Here is a 23881-nt window from a genome sequence, read left to right as displayed (position 1 = left end):
CTTTGGAATAACCAAGAGCTGATCCTATAAATCTGGGCTGCTCAGCCTTGCTCTTGATAACTTGCTACCCTCCTCTTCCACAACTGTATCCACAAACATCACCTTTTACAATTCTTAGCTTGAATTTATCTGTTTGTCAAGGATGTACACAGAACATCGCACTGTTTGCTAGTTTGTCCTAGAACTTTTCAACAAACTAAGAAAATAAAATAACTATCATCACTTTTCAGTTCTGTGTGCTCACTGTAGTTACTTTTTTTTTTTTTTTGAAGTCTCTTGCTGCAGACCAGCTGTTGAAGCTTATGAGTACTGTTGATCCCAAGTAAGCTTTCTTCTTTGTCTCCTTTGGTTATATACTGTGTAACTGTCTAGAGAACACTTTACTAAGACCACTACACCAATTTGAAAAGAGTTACTGTTAACAGAAAGAGAGTTAGCTATTCTTAAGACATAAGCTATGTATTACATTGTAAAACAGATAGTGTTGACAGAAGAAAGTTAGCTTATTCTTAGGACATTCTTAATACATTTTTATGTGTCACATTGTAGAAACAAGAAAGGAAGTCCAAAAAAAAAGTCCCAATATTAAGGGTTTTGTTTTGGTTGTTTCCTAATAATTGTAAGTGGCTTGTTACAGAGTGATAGCATGAAAGTTGTGTATTGATGATTCATACAAAATACACATTAGAGCCGGGCATGGTGGCACACACTTTTAATTTCTGCTCTTGGAGGGGTGGGCAGAGGCATGTGAACTGTACATTTCAGACCAGCTAGGGCTACATAGTAAGATCCTGACTCAAAAAAAAAAAAAAGAATCCAATAAAATACACATTTTTCTGTAATCAGTATTAAGCATTCATTGTAGCAGACTATGCGCGTTCAAGTGGGGAAAATAAAGAGGTGCCAGGGGAAGGTGCCACAAAGAGAAAACTTAGATGAGAAGCTGAGCCCTGAGGGTGGTGGGAATAGGAAAAGTTAGACTGAGAAGGAAGTGCCTATTAGGTGACTAACACTACCATGTTCTTAACAGGTGGTTTTTTACACAGTACTTGGAATTCTTTTCTGTTTGATGGTGACATTCATGGGGCTTCTTCCCTCTGTAAACTAATTGAAGCTCTATTCCATGTCTCTTAAGTTGGTCAAAGAGTCACTATTAGTAAATGGGAGAACATGGCACGGGAAAGGAAATGGTCAGTTTGGCTTTGTGGTTACTGTCCCCATAGCCCAACATAATCAGTAGTACCAGTGTATTATAGGCTCTTGTGCCCACTCTTAGTTTATTTTGTTGTTGTTTTGTTTTTGTTTTGTTTTGTTTTATGAGCCAGGGTCTCATTATATAGCCATGGCTGACCTTGAGCTCCTGGAGATGTTCTTGCCTCTGCCTCTCAGATGCTAGGATTAAAGGAGTGTGCCACCACACCCAGCACTCTTTAAAAAAGTAATTTTTTATTTTTTCAAAAAATCTGTTTGTCAGGGGACTTTGCATGCATACAAGCTACAGTATGTGTGTAGGTTAGGACAGTTTTAAGAAGTTGATTCACACTTATGACGCTTTGCAGAAAGAGTGTTTCCTTGCTGAGCCATCTCAAGGACTATTTGTTCTTGATGACATCTCACTCTCCCCATGGATCACTATTGTCTGGTTTGTTTTAGTGGTTTTTTCTTTTGTTTTTGATTTTGTTTTTTTGTTTTTCTTGCATGTGTAAATACTTAAAGGCAGATCTTTGTGGTCAGGATTTCATGTGCAACTTTGTGAGGTGTTAGCCACTGCCTCAGTTTCTCCCCATCTGCAGTCTAAAAGATAGATTTTAAACTATTTCTTTTCTTAATTGCTTGTTTTAGATTGAATCATGTAGCTGCTGGTCTTGTTTCACCAAGTCTGAAGTCAGACACCTCTAGTAAAGAAATAGAGGAAGCCATGAAGAGGGTGCGTGAGGCCCAATCCCTGATTTCTGCCGCTATTGAGCCAGGTAATATGCTCATACATCTTTTCCTTGAATGTTGAATTGTGGTTCTTGGTAAAGCCGGTAATGGCCTAAATATAGAAGTTGTTGAATAACATTCTTGGGTTTTGTTTAGTTGGTTGGTTTTGGTTTTTTGTTGTTGTGTTGTTGCTGTCATTGTTTTAAGACTTCCTATATTCTGAGAGACAGAACATGTAATAGAGTTTTCAGTCAGATTCTTTTGGGTGTATGGTAGGAGTTGCTGAGAAGGAACCTGGAGGCTTGTGGATGCTAAGCAAGTAAACCACCACTAAACTAGCTCTGGATAGATTGTCTTTTTGAGATTGATTAACTGAATTATCCTAGTGTATGTTTGTTTTATATATGTGAATCTGTGGTGATGTATTGGTGAAATTATTAAGGCCAATCCACGTAGTTAAAAGGATATTTATTTAATAGCGTAACTCACAAATTAAGGGGTAGGTAGGTCTCAGGGTCTTGGCCCATCCAGATCTCGGGTCTCCAGGCGCCTCCCCTGGCCCCATCTCATAGGCGTGACAGTTGCCAGAGTCTCAGTGGGGGTTGGAACTTCCAGATCCCAGCTGGAATGGCTACCCACTACAGTGATGAAGCACATTTTCCCGATTAAATGTTTGATTTTTTTTTTGTTGTTGTTGTTTGTTTGTTTTTACTCCCTTAGTAAGTGTAAATGTTCTTACTTATTATTTAGAAAGTAATTTTTAAGTATAAAGAATAAACTGATAGCAAATACTTTAATCATATCATCTGATAAGGTGTCAAGTAATTAATAAAAGTCTTAGATGTACAGCTGGGTTATCTAGAGTTTTTATGCTCTAACTACTTCTGTTGCAAACTGAGGCTGAAATGATTGTGACTTGCCTGTAATGAATTCTTTTTTTTCCGAGACAGGGTTTCTCTGTGTAGTTTCAGTGCCTGTCCTGGATCTTGCTCTGTAGACCAGACTGGCCTCAAACTGACAGAGATCCGCCTGGCTCTGCCTCCCAAGTGCTGGGATTAAAGGTGTGGCCCACCACCGCCCCGGCTAGCCTACAGTGAATTCTGTGGTTATGTGGCTTATTTGTGGCATTCACAGTAAATTAAAACCCATGAATGAAATTACCTAACTGAATTGGTGGCATCATTTTGATGATAGTGTGCATGTGAAAAGGGCAGTGGCTTTAATTGCCTCCTAGGTCCTGAAGAAAGAAATTTGGTATTTTGGAACTGGGAGAGTTTTCCTTAAGTGTTTGGTACACTACAATTGAAAATGGCAGTGGAAGAATGGGAATGTATCAGGGAAAAGCTGTCTTCCTAAAGTGAGTCAGATTCTGTCACTGAGGTACAGTGACAAGATAAGGAGTCATGACTTCGGATTAGAATTTTAACATAAATGCTTAGGTGGTAAAGACAGTGTTCTTGGTACTCTAAATATACCCACACACAAACATGTATGATGAGAACATTTCATTGGGTTAGGAATTGAAAATCAAAAAGTATTTGAATTTTAGGTATATTTGTGGAACACTCTCAGAAAGGAAAAAGGATGCAGTGGAACCTTCTGAAGAACAAATCAGAAAAGAAAAGAATAAAAAAGATAGCCTTTAGTACATTGACCTGTGGGGATGCTTGGGCCCTCCAGAGCAATTCATATTAGATAGTGGAGGAAACCTTAGCTAGCAATTACAAATTGCCATAGGATTTACTGAAAGTTGAGGGAATTCATATCACTAAAGTAAGCTTCCTGGTGAGTGTGCATAGGATGATCACTTACAGCATTTGAAAGTATCTTATAGAGACTGAAATAAAGACAAAGAATTCTTGGAAGGCTAGCAAGATGGCTCAGTGGGTAGATGTGCTCTGGACAGTCAGGAGACTGGCATTCCATTCCTGACCTCACACATATACCTCTGGTTAAGCATTTCTTAATACAAGTTCCTTTTCTTTTAAATCTAGACAAGAAAGAAGAAAAGAGAAGACACTCGAGATCAAGGTCGCGCTCGAGGAGGAGGAGGACCCCCTCATCCTCCAGGCACAGGTTAGCAGCCTCTTGATCATCACCTGTACCTTAAGGACTACCTCCTATGTAAAGTGGGTCTAATCATTAATCATTGCTGTGAGTCTTAGAGGGAGGAGTTGCTCTGAGCATATTAGGAGAAAGGTATAAGGTGAATAGGTGATTCCTACTTAAAACCAAAGCAGTTAAGGACATTTCACTAGTAGGAAAGCTTTGAGACTTAAACACTAAAATGCCATAGTTGTATGAAAAGAACAGAAAACTTGAAACGTGTTCTTGATCTGACTTTGGAATTGTTAGTAGTATTGCTGTCTACATAGCAAGAGTTAAAGCTAAATATGTTCTTACCTCCCACATTTGTTATACCCTTTTGTCAATACGTAAGGTTCTCTGTAGCTGAGTGGGTCTCCCTCCAAACTTAAGAATCTATAGCTTTTACACTTTAAAAAATGAAATCAATAAAGTTTAGCTTATGTGGATTATATCTGACCATATTATAAATTGAAGCTATCATAATAGCTAACTCATCTCATTTACAGAGCTTTGCAAAAAAACACTTAACCACTTCCAAAACACCTGATGGTGAAAAAGGTTTAGTGTACTTCACCAACCTAAAGTTTTAGCTTATTAGAAGAAATTGTATTTTGCATTCAAATTCTTACACTATAGTTTTGTTTACTTTTTTTGTTTTCTTTGGGAAGGGAGTCTGTTGTTTTAAGATAGGGTCTCAGTACTTAGCCATGGATGGCCTGGAACTCATTATGTAGACCAGGCTACCCTCAAACTCATAAAGATCCACCTGCTTCTTTCAAGTGCTGGAATTAAAGACCATACTACCGTGCTTAGCTCACCGTGCTTTAATATGTTTTTATTTTTTAAGAATTTCATACAATTTATTTTGATCATAATCAGCCTTGTTCAGACATATTTTAAAACCTAGGCTCATGGCTTTGCAGTTAGAAAAAGAGTTAGTTTTAATATTTTCAGGTAATTATAATCACTATTCTTTGGTAAATTGTCCAAATTTGATGTAATTTCTGGTTGCTACCCAATTCTATGAAATGGCATTTACTAATCACCTCAGATTTTATCATAAAACCAAAGAATCAGGAAACTCTTACCTAGCAGTATCAGGTTTTTACATCTTTTATTTTCTTTTGACAACCAGATTTTATTAATGACAACAGATTTGTTTTCCTTAAGGGATAATATGCTTTATCCTTCACATACGCAGTTTAGATTACCTGTATCTGTTAGTTCTTAGGAGGTTATATTTTGTTATGGAATCTTCTGGCATCATCAGCTTGTAGAATGCATGTGTACGTGCATAGACTCACAGTCATATGCACAAGCACAAAGTGTGTGCACATGAACACACGTGTGAGTAATCTCTGAGGTCTGGAAGATAACTGGGCTGAATGATGACAGCAGTTGAAGGAAATTTTTGTTTGATACAAAGCTCGTATCTCTGAGGTAGATGTTTTGTGTATTTTAGATCTACATGCACATTTATTACTCATTTACATTTTTAGGCGGTCACGAAGCCGGTCAAGGAGGCGGTCACACTCCAAGTCGAGAAGTAGAAGGAGATCCAAAAGTCCAAGACGGAGACGATCTCATTCCAGAGAGAGGGGTAGAAGGTCAAGGAGCACGTCCAAAGCCAGGTATATTTGTAGTACAGACAGTGGCAGCAGCTGTAGTTCTTGAGACCCTAGTGCTATCCTTTGCTTGTTACAGCATAGGTGAGGTGTGGGGAGGGGGCTACTGTTGGTTTCTTATCTCTTGCCAAGCTGAAGGTGTGACGCTTTTTTCACATTTTTAAAAATTATGTGTATGGGTATTCCTGCATGTGTGTCTGTGCACCATGTGCATACCTGGTGCCCACAGAGGCCAGAAGAGCATATGGGATCCCCTGGAACTAGCGCTACATATGAACCCCAGGTCATCTGAAAGAGCAATGAGTGCTTTTAACTGCTAAGCCATTTCTCTAGCCCCATAACATTTCTTAGTAATAAATTCTTTTGGCTACCCTTGTCACCTACCTTGTTGGCTTTCCTCTTTTTTATTCAACCACTGCTGTGGGTCTGGGTTCTGAACTCCCAGACCTCTCTTGTCGTGTGCCAAGGAACTCCAAGCAGACACCTAGCAGTGTTCATCTACCTTTATGTCATCATCACTGATTGGAAACATTCCTCAAGGATCATTTATGGTCTGAACATGGAGCCATATTAGAGAAAGTCTTTTGTCCCATGATCTGACCAATAAAGTTAATTGAGGATTTATAAGAAAAGAGAGAGTGGCATTTTCCCCCCAAACTTAATTTTTTTTTTTTTTAAACTAGTCTCAGGGCTGGAGAGATGACTTAGGAGTTAAGGATACTTGCTGCTCTTACAGATGACCTGGATTTGATTCCTGGAACTGACATCAAGTGAAAGTGACTCACATTTAGTTGTAACTCCAGGTCTAGTGGATCCAGCACCTTCTTCTGGTGCACGTAAATTCATGGAGATACATACATAGAAGTTTAAAAATAAGTAAATGTATCTTTTGAAAAAGAACCCATTTTTTCATTCAGAGACAAATTCTTTTTAAGTCAGTGGTCTAGTCTTCAATAACTAAAGTTATACTAGTTCCCTTTTGTCCTGCCCCCCAATCATTTATCATTGGTGAGCATTTACCTTAACTGATGGGAAAGGAACTGTTTCTGTACACAGAGAAGGAATCAGGCATTCCTTTCCTTAAGAACTTTCTATTGAAAGCAAGGAATAGTCAAATGGGAAGGAACACTGTTAAGTGATAGCTGTACAAATTCAGGTGTATTGATCAGTTACTGAAGGGAGAGCATTGTGGTAGCACTCACTCGTGCTTTGAAAGACTAACAGTGGATAGTGTACTTGAGAAGGTATACTGGAGCCCATTAGGAGAGTTGGTAATAAAGGCTGTCTGGCAAGAGAAGATGACTGCTGGAGCAGAAGAACCAGAGGAGGAAGGAGACAAGGTGGAGAATGTATACTGTGGGATTTAAATAGAAATGAATGGGAAGGACCTGTAAAGAGCTTTGGAATTGAGTGTGGTTTTAGTACCTACCTAACCATTGTGGCAGGAGAGTTCAGATGGCAACTGATTAGCCCAGAACATGCAGTAGCAAAAAAAAAGGTACAAACTTTGGTTAGTCTGTGATAGGGGTTTCTTGGGCATGTGCTCATTGAAGGAAAGAGCGACTGGCTGTGGTGACTGGCTGTGGTGCTTTGTTGGTTTCTGACATTGTGACAGAGTTCAGGAATTTGTAATCAAGTGAAAAGGACCCAACGACAGCAGCTAAGCCCATTGAACTCAGCACCAAACACAAGAAACTGGCCAGCATTCTAAATAATTTCTCAGCATTTAGGCTACTTTACTATTGGAAATAAGTTCTAGGTGAACTATCAAGAAAATGGAAGGCTTAGAGAAATTATTTTATCATACATATGCCATGTGTCATAACAAAAGTGAGAGTACATGGAATGAAGTGTTAGTCTTTCTTCACTTTATTAAATTATGTTTGTTAGAGACAAAAAGAAAGAAGATAAAGAAAAGAAACGTTCCAAAACTCCACCAAAAAGCTACAGTACGGCCAGACGCTCTCGGAGTGCAAGCAGGTAAGGCAGCAGCACCCTGAGGCCTGAGGGATGACTGTGTTTTTCAGTAGGACACAGATGTTCCAGAATCAGACAAATACCTTGATGTTGAGAAAATGAGGCTTCATTTGTGATGCTTACCATATTTATGTATTATGCTCAAGAATATTTACTTCCCATATAGTAGTTTTGTGATAAGTGAATGGAAGGCAAAAATGTGTCATTCTTTGACTATAGTGTAAATTATTACACAGAAAATGGAAGTGATGGGGCAAACTTCGTAGAAAATCTATTCATAATGTTCAATTCGATTTCAATCATATGTTGTTCAGACATGCTCAGATGCACTTATATGAATGTACCAGAAGGTTTGTGCCATGTTTTTTAAAGACTGAAAAGTAGATCAAAGACTTGAGAAGCAATAATGTAAAATTTGGAGAAGAAAATGAAAATAAGCTTTGGTGTCCTTAAATTTGGCACTGGTTCCACTGAGGCATAGAAAACTGCAGCACTAGATGAAAGGCCTTTTGAAAGAACTACCAAATTATGGCAGCACACACACATAAATAACCCCAGCTTTTGGGAAGTTAAGACAGGATAATGCCTAACCTGGACTGTATTATGTGACTCTGTCTCAAAAAATTCCATTAAGAAGGTAAAAACACTCATTTTTATATTTAATAAGGTAAGGGATTTATACCTTCCCCAACTTCTTCAGATCAACCCATCACATTAGTCTTTTCTTAAGCTTGAGATTGTTTTGGCCTAAAACCGTATTGTGAGGCAGGTTTTGGGCTGTGGGGATTCTAATGGAGCTAGTGAGACCACACTATATTTTAAAGCCTAGTTTGCACATTTGTGATTCCAGGGAGAGACGACGACGGCGAAGCAGGAGTGGTACAAGGTCTCCTAAAAAGCCCAGGTCTCCTAAAAGAAAGCTGTCTCGCTCACCATCTCCACGGAGGTAGGGGTATCAATTGTTTATACCTATGATTTGTAATATTTGGGACTGGTAAATATTTTTTAAACTGCTAGATTTCTTACATACACTTTAATTTGTGGGGGGCAATTAAGGCATTATTCTCTAGAGATTTTCAGTATGTGCTTTGTTGAGCGTGGAGGGTTAGCACTTCAGGCCTGTATCCAGCTTAGATTCTTTGATTGTCTGATGTTTTGATTTGGCTCTTTGTGATCTTTCTAGTGAGCTTGGTTAATAAGCTCATCATCTAAGCAGAGTAAGACCTGTTGCCTACTTAGGAATAAAACTGCCAGAAGTTCCTGCAAAGTAGCTCTTATAAGCACATTTTAACTCTCATTCTTCCCAGACATAAAAAAGAGAAGAAAAAAGATAAGGACAAAGAAAGAAGCAGGGATGAAAGGGAACGATCAACAAGTAAAAAGAAGAGGAGCAAAGACAAGGAGAAGGATCGCGAAAGGAAGTCTGAGAGCGACAAAGACGTCAAAGTAAGTACACAGGCCAGGGCACTGCCACTAAGGTGCTGTCCCTGTTTTGAAGAAGTGCTTTTCCTTTGAAGAAGCTTATTTTTCCATTCTCCTTGGCAAAGCAGGTGACACGGGATTATGATGAAGAAGAGCAGGGCTATGACAGCGAGAAGGAGAAGAAGGAGGAGAAGAGACCAACAGAAGCAATGTCCCCTAAAACAAAGGAGTGCTCTGTGGAGAAGGGGATGGGTGACCTGAGAGAGTCCAAAGTGAATGGGGATGATCACCACGAAGAAGACATGGATATGAGTGACTGAGCCCCTGAAGCTAGCTGCAGATGGGCCTCGGTATCATTCCTCATGATACCTAATGCTGTGTGTGTTCATCTCACCTAAGTGTATACAGCTGCACATTACCAATGGCTGCAGAACACCCGATTGTGACCTCTAGTTCTTTACAGCAAAAGCTTTTAGAAAGTGGTACCTGGGTGACCAGCACTGCCATGGTGATATCCATTTGCGTGACCAAGCAGCTGTGCAACTGCTGCTTCTAACACAAATGAACAGCTGCATGCATCTCCAGCAGGCATGGATTGTCTCTGTCGTATGATCCTCAGTGCGTTCACTTAGAGTATTTCTAGAGTTTGAGTCCTTGCCGTGATAGAGCCATGTAGGGAATGCACTGATTGCATGTTACCCCAAATGTCATGAAACCCTCCAACACAGTGACCTACTTAATGGTCTTACTTGTTGACATGACAAATTAACATTCTTAGAGTTACATCTGGAAACAAGCATTTGTGATAGATAAGCCTTTTGAGCCGTGGCTAAATTTTTGTGGCTTTGTTTAACTTTCAAAGGTTATATATGCACTAACCTTTTTTGATGGCTAAGTAGGCTTTAAATTACAGGAAAAAAAATTTCAAACAGAACTGGCTGTAAGATATGATGTTTTGAATTAGAGTTGTTCACTTTTTCATAGCTACTTATGTTTTTTTTTTCCAATAATTTATTTCACGTCTCTACCAGTGAACGCAACCTGCTTATCCAGTTCATCACTAGAAGAAAATGACCTCGTCCTGATTTTCAGTTTTCAACTTTTGTTTTAAAGCTCACTGTTGAACAAGAGGAGGTGGTGGTGCATTTTAAATTGACCTTCATGTGCTTTTAAAATACGACAAATCTTGATAATGTACTTTTATTTGATCTCAAGTTGTACAAAACCAATAAATTTGTGTTACTTTGATTGCAGTGGTATCTTATGCACAGTGATTCCATGTTATATGCAGACTAGGTAGATAACTGTTTTCTTAGTTACAGGAGTTATAAGCTTCACTTTTGTGCAGTAAAAAACAAAAGTAGGCTACCATCTGTGCCATGTTGATGTACAGTTTCTGAAATTGTTTTACAGGACTTTGATAATAAAACCCTGAAACTCACAAGACATACTCCTGTAGAACTGCATTGTGTTTATTCACAGGTTGAATGTATGTCGTTAACTCGTCAGTTTCCACTTCAGCTCTTCCTTTCCTTGTCTGCATGTTCAAACATAGTAACTAAACTGAGTGAGTTCACCACCTCAGGGTAGATGCCAGCAGAATTGTCAACAGTTCCTTCTGTCTAAATTATGGTATAACTTGTGTTTTGGATGTAGAACTGGGGTCATGCAACAGTGTCTTAGGGATAAATATGATCTCACCTATACCTAGTAAATTTATATTTTCATTGACATTATAGGAATTTGCCTTTTCAGAAATAGTATGGAAGTTGTTGATCACGTTTGTACTGTATTACAATACTAAACAGATAAATGGCTAGTGTTGGGTGGCTAAGAGGGAGATAGAGACTGGGGTTTGTAGTCTCCAAGTTTTGATTATAAATTATTAAATACATTGATTGCTGTAGAGAAAAGCAGCATTTGTATAGTTTGTAGTTGAGTAACTTTTTAAGGATTTTATGTGCAAGAATTTGGTCTATGACAAATGCATCAGATTCCATTAATGATCTGAATAGCCTCTACATTTTTAAAACAAAGCTGATATGTAGGTGACATTTGCTTAAACACTTGAGTAGATAAAAGAACCATGTGGTGGCATGACCAATTCTGTAAGAAACAAGGAAAACACTGTCAGTTCCCAGGGCAAATCAGTATCCAAAGTTCATTCTGTTGCCTGTGAGCAACCTCTTAATGCAGACATTCACTTTGCTACAGTTTGTTGTAAACTAGTGCCACTGATGTCGCCAGAAGGCAGATTCATTTAGGGCATTTCTTTGGTGAAGTCTGCATAAAGTTGGTACTGCACTGGCACGCCTGTTAGCTGACAAATAGTTGGACCCAAGTGGACACTGCCACCACACTGAGTTCTGTATTTGGTGGTAAAACAATTTTAAAATAAAAGTGGTTTTGTTAGAAAAGTGTTTGTCCTTATTTATTTTGCATAGTTTTTAGTCATGAAAAACTTGAGGCTATATAATTAGTGAAAGATGATGGCTCCATGGTAAGCCTCAGTGAGCTGGGGGGCAAGCATGGTCTGTAGAAGCCACCACCTTGCTAAAATAAGATATCCCTGGGCTGGTGGATGGCAGTTCCTATTTTAAAATTAATCAGTAACAGGGAGGAGTGCCAGAAATTAAACCAGGCTTAAGGTGTTCAGTTCTCTTGGATGGCATCTGCACCTTATGGGAAGATGAATTCTGACTACATCGTGTCTATAAGTGCTGTCCGTATGCTCTTTGCAAAAAAAGGTAGTGTATTATTAGGTTATTTTTGTAAAGTATGCAACTAATGTGACAATGGTACCTCTTTAAAACTCACTGGTAAGTTATATGGGGCTTTTTAGTTTTTTTTTTTTTTCCATGAGAAACTGAAGGTTAAAGGTCACAAGTGGAGTGCTACAAATCTTTAATAATCAGGATGTATTTTAGATACAAATTGATTTAGCTTTCTGAAGGTAAATTCACTTTTTAGTACTGGATGTAAAAACAAAACAAAAAACTTTAAAATACTTAGCAAGCACCCAAATTAATATGTCTATGATTACAAAGAATCAGGATAGCAGCTATCAGGAAAACAGAAGCTTTAGTTTTTAGAAAGTGATTTAACAATAATGACTTGAGTTTTGTACTTGGTACTGCAAGTGGATCTAGGGAGGGGCTGGCAGCTGTAATAGGGTGGATCCCAGAGCAGACTGAAATGGCCTACATTTTGTTACCTTTAAGTTTGGAGCATGGGTGTCCTGCATAAGGACAACTAGAAAGCTGAAGACACTTCAGAAGTCTTGAGCTGCTGAACTTGACATTGCTTTCCAAAATTTTACCACCCTGCAGCAGCATCCTTCAGACAGGAGGTGGAGTTACTGTGTTACATGTTTCTGTTCTATATACTCACTTGAAAAATATCAAAGCCTGATGACTGGGAACTAACTGATAAGACTCTGAATGCCTGTAGACTTGCATGTGTTGAGGATATGGCAAGGTTAGAAGTACTGTTCCAGAGCAAGCTGAAAGGAGCAGCTTTTTTTTTGTTTTGACCTAGCCCTATTGTGCAGTGAGATCTAAAAATTGGCTGCTGACATGCTGTGAAACTTGTAGGTGACAGCTAATGCTGTCTGAGGTTTCTGGCACGCAAATGTTTTTATAAACCTGCAGCTTCATAGTTTACCAAATCATGGTTTTGGCTGAGCTTCATTTTGCTAGCTTTGTGATTACTTCCTGTCCAATTCTCCATGGACAAATTTGATGGTTAGTTGTCTGTGGTGGTATTGTGTTCCCCAAAATAACTTATCTGGGGTCAGAGAACAGAAAAGCCACTAGATATTTAGGATATGCAGTGGTAGCACACGCCTTTAATCCTAGCATTCCAGAGGCAGAAATCCATGTGTTCAAGGATATAGCCAAGCATGGTGACTCACGCCTTTAATCCCACAAAGCGAGCCTTTAATCCCAGAGAGTGGTGGTAGAAAACTGAAAGGTATATAAGGCATGAGGACCAGAAACTAGATGCTTTTAGCTGGTTAACCTTCAGGCTTTCGAGCAGCAGTTCAGCTGAGAGCCATTGGAATGAGGACACAAAAGCTTCCAGTCTGAGGAAACAAGACCAGCTGAGGAGTTGGCCAGGTGAGGTTAGCTGTGGCTTGTTCTGCTTCTCTGACCTTCCAGCATTCGCCCCAATAACTGGCCACAGGTTTCATTTTATTAATAAGACTCTTTAAGATTCCTGCTACAGTTGTCTGCAAAGTGGTCCACTCTCCAGTCTTTCTGTACTCAACTAGATCTGTCTTCTGTAGACTTAGTGGAAAGGAGAGGTTGAACCTAACATCTCAGACAAGGCAAGCACGAAACCAAAGTGGTACATTTCTAACCACTTGATCCTGCTGCCTCAGTTTCCCAGATAGTTCGAATGGACTACATGCATGTACCACTGCACTTGACTTGAAAATCCAATTTTATTCATGGGCTTTAGTTTTGCCTTCAGCTGCTTGCTATTAGCTAATAATCATGTAGGCTTCCAACCATCAACATGTACTTAACTCAGCCATGATACCTGCTGTACACTGCTTTTATTTACTGCAGCTTCTCCTCCTCTCCTCCAAGCCTTTCCCTAACCTCCCCTCTCCCCCAGATCCACTGCTCCTTTACCTTCAGAAAAGAGCAGGCTCTCGGGGTATCAACCAAGTTACAATAAAACCAGGCCTATACCCTCATATCAAGAGAGTCCCAAAAGCAAGCAAAAGAAAGCCCCCACTCCCACCCAGTGTCCCACAAAAAGACCAAGCTATACAACCATAACTTAGTACATGCAGAGGAACTAGATGCATACAGGCTCCTGACCGTCACTTCAGTCTCTTGTGAGCCCCTATGAGCCCTAGTTAATTGAATCTGTGGGCCATGTTCTTGTAGTGTCCTTGACCCCTCTGGCTCCTAAAATCCTTCCTCCCCCTTTGATTCCCCAAGCTCTGCCTAATGTTTGGCTGTGAGTTTCTGCATCTGCCCCTATCAGTTGCTGGATGCAGCCTTCTCTGATGATTGTTAAGCTCCAGTATACAAAACTGCAGCTCTTTGCGGAAGAATGTATAGTAAGGACAAGTCTCATGAATGGTTTCTTGAAGATGGGAACCATATCTCAGATGTCACCTAAGTGATGAGGTACTATCACACCTTCCTGAATGGCACCCCTACTACTAACTTAAACTTTTAAAATTTGCAATACATTGCCGGGCGGTGGTGGCGCACGCCTTTAATCCCAGCACTCGGGAGGCAGAGCCAGGCGGATCTCTGTGAGTTCGAGGCCAGCCTGTGCTACCAAGTGAGTCCCAGGAAAGGCACAAAGCTACACAGAGAAACCCTGTCTCGAAAAACCAAAAAAAAAAAAAAAAAAAAAAATTGCAACACATAATTTTACATACCTACATTTCAAAAACAGTAATCTGCATGTAAGATTATAAAAAAAATTGATCTTAATTTCATTAACAGGATTAAAAGGCACATCATGAAAATCTAATACTGTGAAAAGTTTATTTGCATTAATTATTAACTCCTTTTTTTTCCCACCATCATAAGAGATGCATTTGTTCTTTGTGATCAGAGAAAAGACATTTTGGAATGGACAATCTGATTCTACTATTCATTAAAGAAAAATTGAAGTCTTAAAACAATCCAGTGCAACAATTTTCAGTAGTACAATCCAGTGCAACAATTTTCAGTAGTACAATCCAGTGCAACAATTTTCAGTAGTCCACCTGTCTCCAGTGTAACCCAGCAAAATATTCACATGTTAAGAAATTCTACGTCTGAAGCTGCAATTTATTGTTTTTTCCTACCTGGTCTCAGCAACAGTGGTCACTGCCTTTCAGAACCCCAGACTTCACCACTGACAACACCTCAGTAGCTAAGTCACTGGATCAGCCGTTGTCTGAATGCCAGGGACCAAACCTTCATTCCACCAGGCTAGCTCTGGGCTTCCAAATTCTTAAAATTATCTTACTGGAGTGATTAGGGCTTTGAATTTTTAACTCTTGATTATTTTTCTTATAAAAAGTAATAAAATGTTAATATATGCAAGGTGGTATCACTATGTGAAATGTAATCATAGAGAGATAAATATCTGATGGCTGATGCTTTGGATTTTTAAATAAGTCATCTCTTATTTAATAAAAGTCTCTAAAATTTTGGTAAAAGTTTAAACTACAGGTCACTCTATAACAACCTGACAGGTGCATCCTTGACACATTTCATCAGGACACATTTATAAACATTTAGCTAAGTCTTTAATACAACATGATACTTTATGACTTAGACATTAGTCTCCCTAATTTATTTTCATTCTTGGACCTTCAAACCATCTTGCAATAAATATGAAAAATTTTTAAGTGCAAAAATGAGTAATGCATGATTTTAACACTTTGGAGACAGAAATCAGTAAATATTTTCCTGTGACTTAAGAAAAAAATAAGAACTGTCAATCTTGCATGTTTCTGGACTTTTAGCTTATAACAAATATATTGTAGCATATAAAATGTTTTTACCTTATTTTGAAAGCATTACATACATAATTGTCCAAAATAGGTATTTTTTAAAATTGACACCAATGCATCCATATTCCATTAAAAATAATCTGACTTATGTGCACTTACTAGGAAGCAAGTTTAAAAATTTGGAATTTGTTTTAAAGTGCTGATACTTGGGAGAGGGCTAGCTGTAAGCATGTTACCGTACCTATCAACAGAACAAGAACCTTTAAACTCAAGTTTAGAAAACAAACAAACAAAAAAAAGAGGTTCTATCAAAGGAAGATCAGTAACAAACAGTTTCCACTGAAAAAAGATTCAGGTAAAACAAAGAGCACCACGATGAGCTGCATGAAGGTGCTGGGGGCACCGCATTTCCTGTAGGGAGCACTCCCTCAGGGAATGCATTGCAGCTGAAAATGCAACTGTTACCGAGGTGCTGGGGGGGCAGGGCACCACATTCCCTACAGGGAGTGCTTCCTTGGAATGTATTGCAGCAGGCTGTAAATGCGACTGATGGTTGCCATTGCTCTGTTCACCTCAGAAAACTCATTTCCTTCTAGTTCACTGAACATTCAAATTACAGAACTATACATAATAATGAAAACAAAGTTTAAAGGAACATTTATACATGCCACCCTGGATAGAGGTGACGCATTTCAAGGGGTTTCATATCTCTTAAGACACTGATTTTACGTTAATGGTCCAGGAGTGTTTTAGATATAGCTATAGATATATTTATATGCATATATATTTCAACAGGAAGTGTAAAAATCTTTAAAAACAAATCACAGCACTCACAGCTGCTTTACATAAGAAGGTCTCAGGGTCACTGGGTGTCAAACTATTACAGACAGGAAGTGACTTTAAAAAGATGAATGGCACATCAGGAAGCTTCGGACGTTTATTAGAGGTTTCTCATCACATCACTGATGTGTCGACCCTCTGCTTACAGAAGCTCTGTCTCTGCCACCTGGAGCCTCTTGCTCTTCTGGATCAGTTAAAGGTCAGGAAAACGACTCGGGTCTTCCTTGTAGTCTTCAGGGATGGCAAAGATGGAGCCATCAAACTCATCACATCGGAACTCCTGAAAAGTCACAGTGGCTGTGATCGTGGGAAACACGGGGATGTCTGGAGAACAAATGGTGAGATGCTGTCAGATGCCTATCTGTGACAACCCGTTCGAGGTGGCCACATTCCTTCTCCCAACCACACTTCCAGAGCGACCCAATTCGTACCCACCCTAGCCTGCGCAGTGGGTTCCAAGGCTCTGGGGCCTGGGGCCCTTGCAGCTGCTTCCTAGCCTGCTCTGGCTTCCATAGAGGCACATCTCCTTGATTTCTTAAATCTTGACATCTTTACTTCAAGTGACACCTCCTCCACTGGATAACATCATATTACTTGAACATGACAATAATATAAAAGTTTCTGGCCCAAATGGTAAGTGAATCTATAAGGTATGTTCACCTGCTCTGCTCATTTGATTCTCCCTGAGTTCCTGGAAACCACACAGGCCAGGCAGAAGCTGGTCTTATTCCTAACCCCCTTTACTCAGAGGCCTCAGATTTCATTCATGAACACCTCTGAAGTGGGTCTATCCAGCCAAAGAGTCTACCCAAGGTGAGAAACAGTAAAGTTGCTTTTATACACTTAGTATTTTTGTCTGCAGAATATTCTCCGGCCAGAAACAGGAGGGAAAGCTTTAATGAAACAATCACCACAGGCACTCTGGAGCTTCCAGCTTCCATTGCTGCCTATTGTTGGAGACACAGTCTCACAGGAGTCAGCAAACTCAAACTCAGGCCTTCTGACCAAACTCTTTTGTATGGATTGTAAGAATTTTCCTAACCCAGCACTCAGATTTCTTTTAAAGGTTTGCCCATTTCTATAGAAAGTTTAATAATTTTATATTTCACATTTAAGACTATGACCTTTAACTTCAATGTAAACTAAGGGAAGGCTTGTTTGCTTTCCTTTTTCTTTTTTTTTTTTTTTTTTTTTTTTTTTTTGGTCTGTTATTGTTTTGTTTTTCGAGACAAGGTTTTGGTGTCCTGGAACTCACATTGTAGAGCAGGCTGGCCTCGAACTTAGAGATCCACCGGCCTTTGTCTCTGAGTGCTGGGATTAAAGGTGTGGGCCACCACACTCTGGCTGGCTGTTTCTGTTTATAGAAGTCCCACCACTCTCACCACGTGTATTAGAAAAAACTATCTTTCCTATACCGAAGTGCCTTTGTTGGACCAAGAGTGTGTTAGAGGAACTTCTGGTCCCTCTGCCCACGTGCATACCTGCACCACACATCTGCAGTGCTGGAGACAGAGTTAGGATCAACCCATGGGGAATAATTGGTAATACATTATGACTGAGTCTTTGTCACAACAGTTCAGCTGTTATGACCCAATTCCACCCTCTTAGGGTGTCTGCAGGACATCAACCCAACAATCACCAGGTAGTCCTTGTGTCCGTTTCCACCCCATATTGTCCCCTCCTCCCTGAGAAAGAACATCAGAAACCGAAGCCTCTTCTCAGCATGTGGGAATCTGTTGAAGCTCAAGAGGTACCAGGTTAGAAGTCAGCAAAATTATCACCCTGATGACAATGCTGGTCTGATACTCTAGCTCCATAACTACTGGACAGTGGTAGTTGCTGCAGAAGGCACTCTTGACAACTGCTAGGAAAAGCCTAGTAAACTAATGCGGAATTCTACTTCCTGACTTCCCATGCAAACACTAAATGATCTGTTTCCTGCAATTTGGATAGGAACTAGTGTGTCAACTATCCCTCTGTGCAAAGGTTTCTTAAATCCCTCCTACTGGTGCTGTGCAGTCTGCATCTCTTTGTTTCATTATGTATATCTGTGCTTCTTTATTTTAGTGACTTAAATGTTCACACTCACTCTCCTGCATGAGGTGCTCCCATGTCCTTTATATTTCATTTCATTTAAATCACATAGAAATCAAAACTTGGATCAGGTGCTGTATTTCTCAGGCATTTTATACACGTAACAACACAGAAACACCAATGCACTTAAATAATAATAAAAAAACTTAATAAAAATGAAGCAATTGGTATATGCATTGGCCTTTAAAATATATACCTTATGAAATTTGAATTTAAAAAAAAAAAACAAACACTAAAATTACACCTAAATTTTGTCTTACCTAATTTTACAGGAAAGCCTGGAGGAAGCTTCATTTGAACAAATTCTCTAAGCTTGTTAAAGTGCTTGAAGGGTGCTATTACTTCTAGAACATTCAATAATCTGAAAATGAAAGAATAATATTTTCATGGTTCAGGTCCTTAAGGTTGTTCTTGAACTGCACAGCTCAAACCAGATCAGCTGAGGCAAATTAACTCCTCAATCCTTCTGGGATGCAAGGCTGAAGTTCATCTATTTTCTTCTATTCTCATGACTGAGCTTCACTATCAGGGTAGAAGGGTTAATCATAATACTGATGATCCTGGCTCGCTCACATAAATTTCAGATCACACAATCAATCCTGCTTCAATTCACGGGTTCTTCAGTTTGCTGTGTCACAGAGTCACACAACAGCTCCTCTGATCCTCTGGTTGAGTTATTCTAACACCTACTATTATTTTTCTTTCAACAGGAGATATCTTCTAGTGCCTGTGTAAGCAACAGCTAAACACAAATTAAATCACTGCTTTCCTTTACTGAGTAAGCAACAGCTGGACACACATAGATCACACTATTTTCCTTTACCTTACTTTTTTTCTGGGACTGAGAGTTGGCTCCAAGATCTCATGCATACAAGGCCAGTACTTACCTTATAAGCTGAGCTTATAAGATCCAAGTACTTTTTAAAAATTCTTGAGACATATAATGTCACGCTAACTTGTCCGGGAAGGCCTTGAAGTTCTGATCCTCCTGCCTCAGTCTCACAAATAGCCTGAGCATAATTTACCCCTTTCCTATGTGTCAAAAACTATGGGTGGGTAACGTCTATGCTTTCTCTACCCAAATAACTTGAATTTGTTTCCTAATAACTGAAAGCTCAACTACAAAAAGAGGCCATGGTAGAATATTTGTCCAATATAAGCAAGGTCCTAGTTTCAATCTGTAGCACTACCAAAAAAAATACAAAGAAACAAAATCCAAAAGTTTATTTATTTGAAACTAGGTGGAGTAGCTCAAATCTGTAAATTCACATGATCCCAAAATACTCAGGAACCTGAAGCATGACGACTAGGAGAGTTCCAGGAAAGTCTGGGCTAGAATAAGGTCCTATCAAACCAAAGAAACCTTGTAATTTAAAGGGGTAATTTTCTATGGTGACTGTTCTGTACCCATTTGGAATCAATGTTCCTACAGAGACATGTCTATCACATCTTGAACACTAGCCATACTTGGAGGCTAGTAAGTGGATGCCATTTCTGTACTCAGACATGTCTCTGACACTTTATCTGCTGTCAAAATTTAATTTCAGCCACATTTATTCTCATCAACTATCGGTGATGTATTTGTTTTGTGACACTGCTGTTCTCTGTTCAGTTTAGTATTCCTTTGGCCTTTCCATCCCTTCTTCATTTCATTCTGTTGTCCTTCATCTCAGGAGTGATCTAGTTAACAATGATTTTATGTTCTTGATGTGTTTTTCCACAGTAGCAACAGGAAGTTTCTTCTGTTGTAGAGTGGATTGTCTATTTTCTGTATGCAGTATTCCTTGATTTCCTTTTCCTAGGACAGTGTTCATAATTATCTATGTACTAATACACCTATTTTTCATGTCTTAAGGATTTCTGGAGTTAACTCCAAGCACACTATAAAATCAGCTGCATCCCTTTATTAGGAATCAGAGATATCTTCCCATGTTTGCTAACTCCCTTCTCACATTTGCCTCCAGCTTCTTCCCATGTGTGACCTCTAGCTTACAGATGCTCTATACAACAACCTACTACCCTTCTAAAGCTTGAGGGTGACAAGAGCAGGGAGTGTGAACAGATTTTGTTGAAAATCATAGACCCTGCTCTCTTCTCTAGGAAAAAAAAGTCAGTGTATTGGGCTAGGTTGAAAGGGGAATAATTAGGGAAAAATAATAATAACTGGGTCCTTCAACTCCTGTCCAGCTACATTTTCATAAGGAGCCAAGAGCACAGCCCATCTAGAGTGAGTTGAGTACCCACCTCCCATCTATTCATCTCTCCAAACTCAATGTTTCTAAAGAAGTATCTGGTGTAGGTGGACCTGGAAGGGTATATTCAAGGTGTGCATCTCAGTACAGTTTTCAATATGGACAAACTGAAAACAGAATGTTTATCAATAAAAGAACAACAAAAACAAATGACAGAAGGTCAGCACTACAAATTCCAAGAAAAAGGGAAAAAGGAAAAAAAAAAAAGACAAACGTGATTACTGTTGGAATCCAAGACACTCTGGCTCATAAAGCACATAAACTTGTGTGGCAAAATCTGGACCATTCTTGGGCTCTGCACTCACAAGCATAGTCAACAAGACAGAACTAATGTGCTGAAACAAAATATCTTCATATTCCACAAATGTCTATGCTTTGAGTTTTTTTTTACGAGCATGTATTGCTTTAATAATTTTCTTTAGACTATTCAAAATTTATCTACAGAAAAATGATATGTTTGTATAACAGAAAATTTATGGGCAGGTACATACACCCTTGAGCCAAGATCTGTCTGCTTTTTTCACATTTCAGCACCTCAGATACAAATACAAGTGCCTGTCAGGACCTTTTGTAATCAACAGTGCACTTACGACTCAATTCCCAGGGGAAACTCCTGGCTCATGGCTACAGTGGCTTTAAATGTTTTCTTGCTCTCTTTGCACACCAGTTCTCTGCCCAGGTGTGGTGCCCTGCAATAGAAAGAACACTGTTAGGGAGTCTGGTTAAGAACTCATCACTCTCAATCAATACTCACTAATACTTCCACTGGTCTTACCCTGTCTACAGAAATATTATTATGCTAAAAACAAAACGTATATAAGAAATGAGATGAAAAAAAAAAAAAAGAGTTTAAAAGTTCAGGAACAAATGTCAATACTCAGGGAATTTCATACTGAATAAAAACAATTTTAATAATAAACACTGTTTTTAGTAACAAAGAAAATCACTGAAAATAAAAATCTCTTTCACTGTCTACTACTACAGTCTCAACATTCAACAATAAAAAGCACTGTGATTAAAGAATTCTGTACATAGCATTGTTAAAATTATAACACATTTAAAACTCATTCTTTTGGTGTGTGTGACTACACTGAGGCAAAAACTCATTCTGTTCACACAGAATGAGCTGAGCAGACAAGGCTGAGTTGAAGAAAGCAGAAATTATTTCAAAATTATTTCTCTTGCAGAATTAATCTAGAGGAGACCTTCCTTATACCATTGAGTTGTGTGACTGGGCTTTCCTGCCCTGTTTCAAAGTGCTGTTGAACTATCTGGCACATGTCACAAGTGACTACATGATGGTTTCCTCTGACCTGCTGGGGCATCTAATTATCAAAATAATGGTCACTCATAAAAAGGCTAGGCCCAACACTGTAAAAAGTATGTCCATCCAACACTTCAACACTAGAACAGAACATGGAAAACCTCTGATCACAGCATATAGCATGCCTTTAAATAAGGAAAGAACAAGGCAGCTTCTTCCTGAGCACAGTGGAGTGGGTGGGAGGGACAGGTGTAAAGGGGGCTATTTTTTTTTCTCCACCAAAAGGAAACATGGGTGAACCAAAATAAACATCCATTCATTCAAAATAACCGTTTTTCATTCACCCATCGTCAATACATGTATAAGGAACAGCAATGCTGTGCCTACTCCTCTCCAAGAGTTAGTGATATAGCAGTAAGTAAAGGTTTATGGAAGGATGCTGAGAAATCAATGAAATGAATGATGACAAGACAAAGCTTGCAAAGTCAGACAGGAAACAAACTGGATGGCTAAAGCATCAGCACAGCTAAGAGCATTCTGCCAGACAAGGGAAGCTGAAAAGCAGCACTCTCTTAGACCAAGTCCTACAAGTTTTTGCTTGGTTCTTGCTTGTTGGTTGGTGTGTGTGATTGACAGAAGGGATGTAAAAAGAAGGCTCTAGACTCACAGTGCACACACAATTTGGGAGGTTTCTTTCTCATGCTTGCTTTATATTTCTTAAATAGCTTCAGATAAAAATAGATGAATAATACGCTCTCAAAACTCTGGTATCTAAATAGACTGTTTTAACAAATTTTGCTTCCTAAGATCCAAAGAAAACATAAACCAAAAGACCACCTACTTTCCATTTTCAGCAGATATGTATTCTTCCCACGTGATAGTGTTCTGAGGAGGAGGGGTAAGGGACTGTCTTCTAACCGGCTGCCAATAAGAGAAAGAGACAAGGAGAGTGTAGAATGTTGGGTGAAGAATATCACATTTTAAAATGTAAAGTTAAAACACTGAGGCAGGAAAGCATAGGGAAAGCTTAGCAATCCAAGACTCTCTTGGCTTGAGCTACATGCACCCATTTCCTAACCATGCACTGGGACCTCCACCTGTATTGAGACGAAGGCACACCCCACTCCAAACAATGCATACAGTTGGCTCTTCCCTAGCAATCCTTTCATAATCCCCATCTTTCTACTCAAACATATCTTAGAACATATTCAGTTTGGTAATGCACAGCAAAACAGACTGTCATCTGAGTGAACATTTTGGAAAAACCCCTATATGCCATCTGATGCCAATGCGAGATTAGACATGCAAAATTATTAACATCAGATGCATCATGGTAAAGGACATACACAGGTAACTCAAGCATGTCAATCAAAACAGAAAACCATCATCTTCCTCCTCTAGCCATCAATTCCCCCTCTTCCCAGACACCATAAAAGGAAACCCCATACACTATCTGTGGCTCCTGCGTGCTCTAGCTCAAGTAGGCCGGTTTGCTCCTTTGCAGTCTCTGTTACTGTCTCTAAATAAAACTCTGTGCTGCTTTGCTGTTTGTGTGCTTTCCAAATTAAGTGAGATGTCAAGGGTTTGGACACACTGGATCCAGACAAAACTGCCTCACAAGATAATCAACTGGGGTTGGGATATTTAGTGACAGCATGTTAGCATGTGTAACAGAACAGCAAACTAAGTACTGGTCCACTTAGCCTCTTCTATGTAACACTTAATGAGGATAATCCCATGGCAATTTAAGCATTAACACAAATATTTATTAATATTAGTATCAAGCTAACATTATCTCTTCTTCACTGTTTCAGGTATCTAAAATCTTCCAGGCATTACGCTAGATACAGAAGCACAGACAGATGCAAGCATACTGGCTTCAAAAAATCTAAAGCAACAGAAGAAAAAAACTATCAATGAA

General features: G+C 39.2%; 2 protein-coding genes across 19 annotated transcripts in view; one reads left to right on the top strand and one right to left on the bottom strand.

Annotated features, from left to right (window-relative positions):
- The window catches only part of Srsf11 (serine and arginine rich splicing factor 11), a 31994-nt gene extending 21511 nt beyond the window's left edge, over positions 1-10483 (top strand). For 5 of the 15 annotated variants that reach the window (XM_015993799.3, XM_076575296.1, XM_042280215.2 and 2 more), the window contains 8 exons: positions 273-322; positions 1843-1970; positions 3918-3999; positions 5511-5642; positions 7527-7616; positions 8464-8559; positions 8921-9059; positions 9161-10483. In XM_015993799.3, the coding sequence (XP_015849285.1) occupies positions 273-322; positions 1843-1970; positions 3918-3999; positions 5511-5642; positions 7527-7616; positions 8464-8559; positions 8921-9059; positions 9161-9355 (912 nt within the window). In that variant the 3' untranslated portion in view covers positions 9356-10483. Of the gene's footprint in view, positions 1-272; positions 323-1842; positions 1971-3917; positions 4000-5510; positions 5643-7526; positions 7617-8442; positions 8560-8920; positions 9060-9160 lie in introns of all 15 variants that reach the window. The other 10 variants (XM_006974904.4, XM_076575297.1, XM_076575302.1 and 7 more) reach the window with 3 other exon arrangements.
- Positions 10484-14526: 4043 nt separating this feature from the next.
- The window catches only part of Ankrd13c (ankyrin repeat domain 13C), a 52241-nt gene continuing 42886 nt past the window's right edge, over positions 14527-23881 (bottom strand). For 3 of the 4 annotated variants that reach the window (XM_006974905.4, XM_015993796.3, XM_042280203.1), the window contains 4 exons: positions 22802-22881; positions 21287-21385; positions 18705-18805; positions 14527-16674 (listed from right to left, as the gene is read on the bottom strand). In XM_006974905.4, coding sequence (XP_006974967.1) covers positions 16544-16674; positions 18705-18805; positions 21287-21385; positions 22802-22881 — 411 coding nt within the window. In that variant the 3' untranslated portion in view covers positions 14527-16543. The remainder of the gene's footprint in view (positions 16675-18704; positions 18806-21286; positions 21386-22801; positions 22882-23881) is intronic. The other variant, XM_042280202.2, reaches the window with a different exon arrangement.

The sequence above is a fragment of the Peromyscus maniculatus genome, chromosome 6, assembly GCF_049852395.1.
Source record: "Peromyscus maniculatus bairdii isolate BWxNUB_F1_BW_parent chromosome 6, HU_Pman_BW_mat_3.1, whole genome shotgun sequence".
Lineage (NCBI taxonomy): Eukaryota > Metazoa > Chordata > Mammalia > Rodentia > Cricetidae > Peromyscus > Peromyscus maniculatus.
This window is presented reverse-complemented; position numbering and strand designations above follow the sequence as displayed.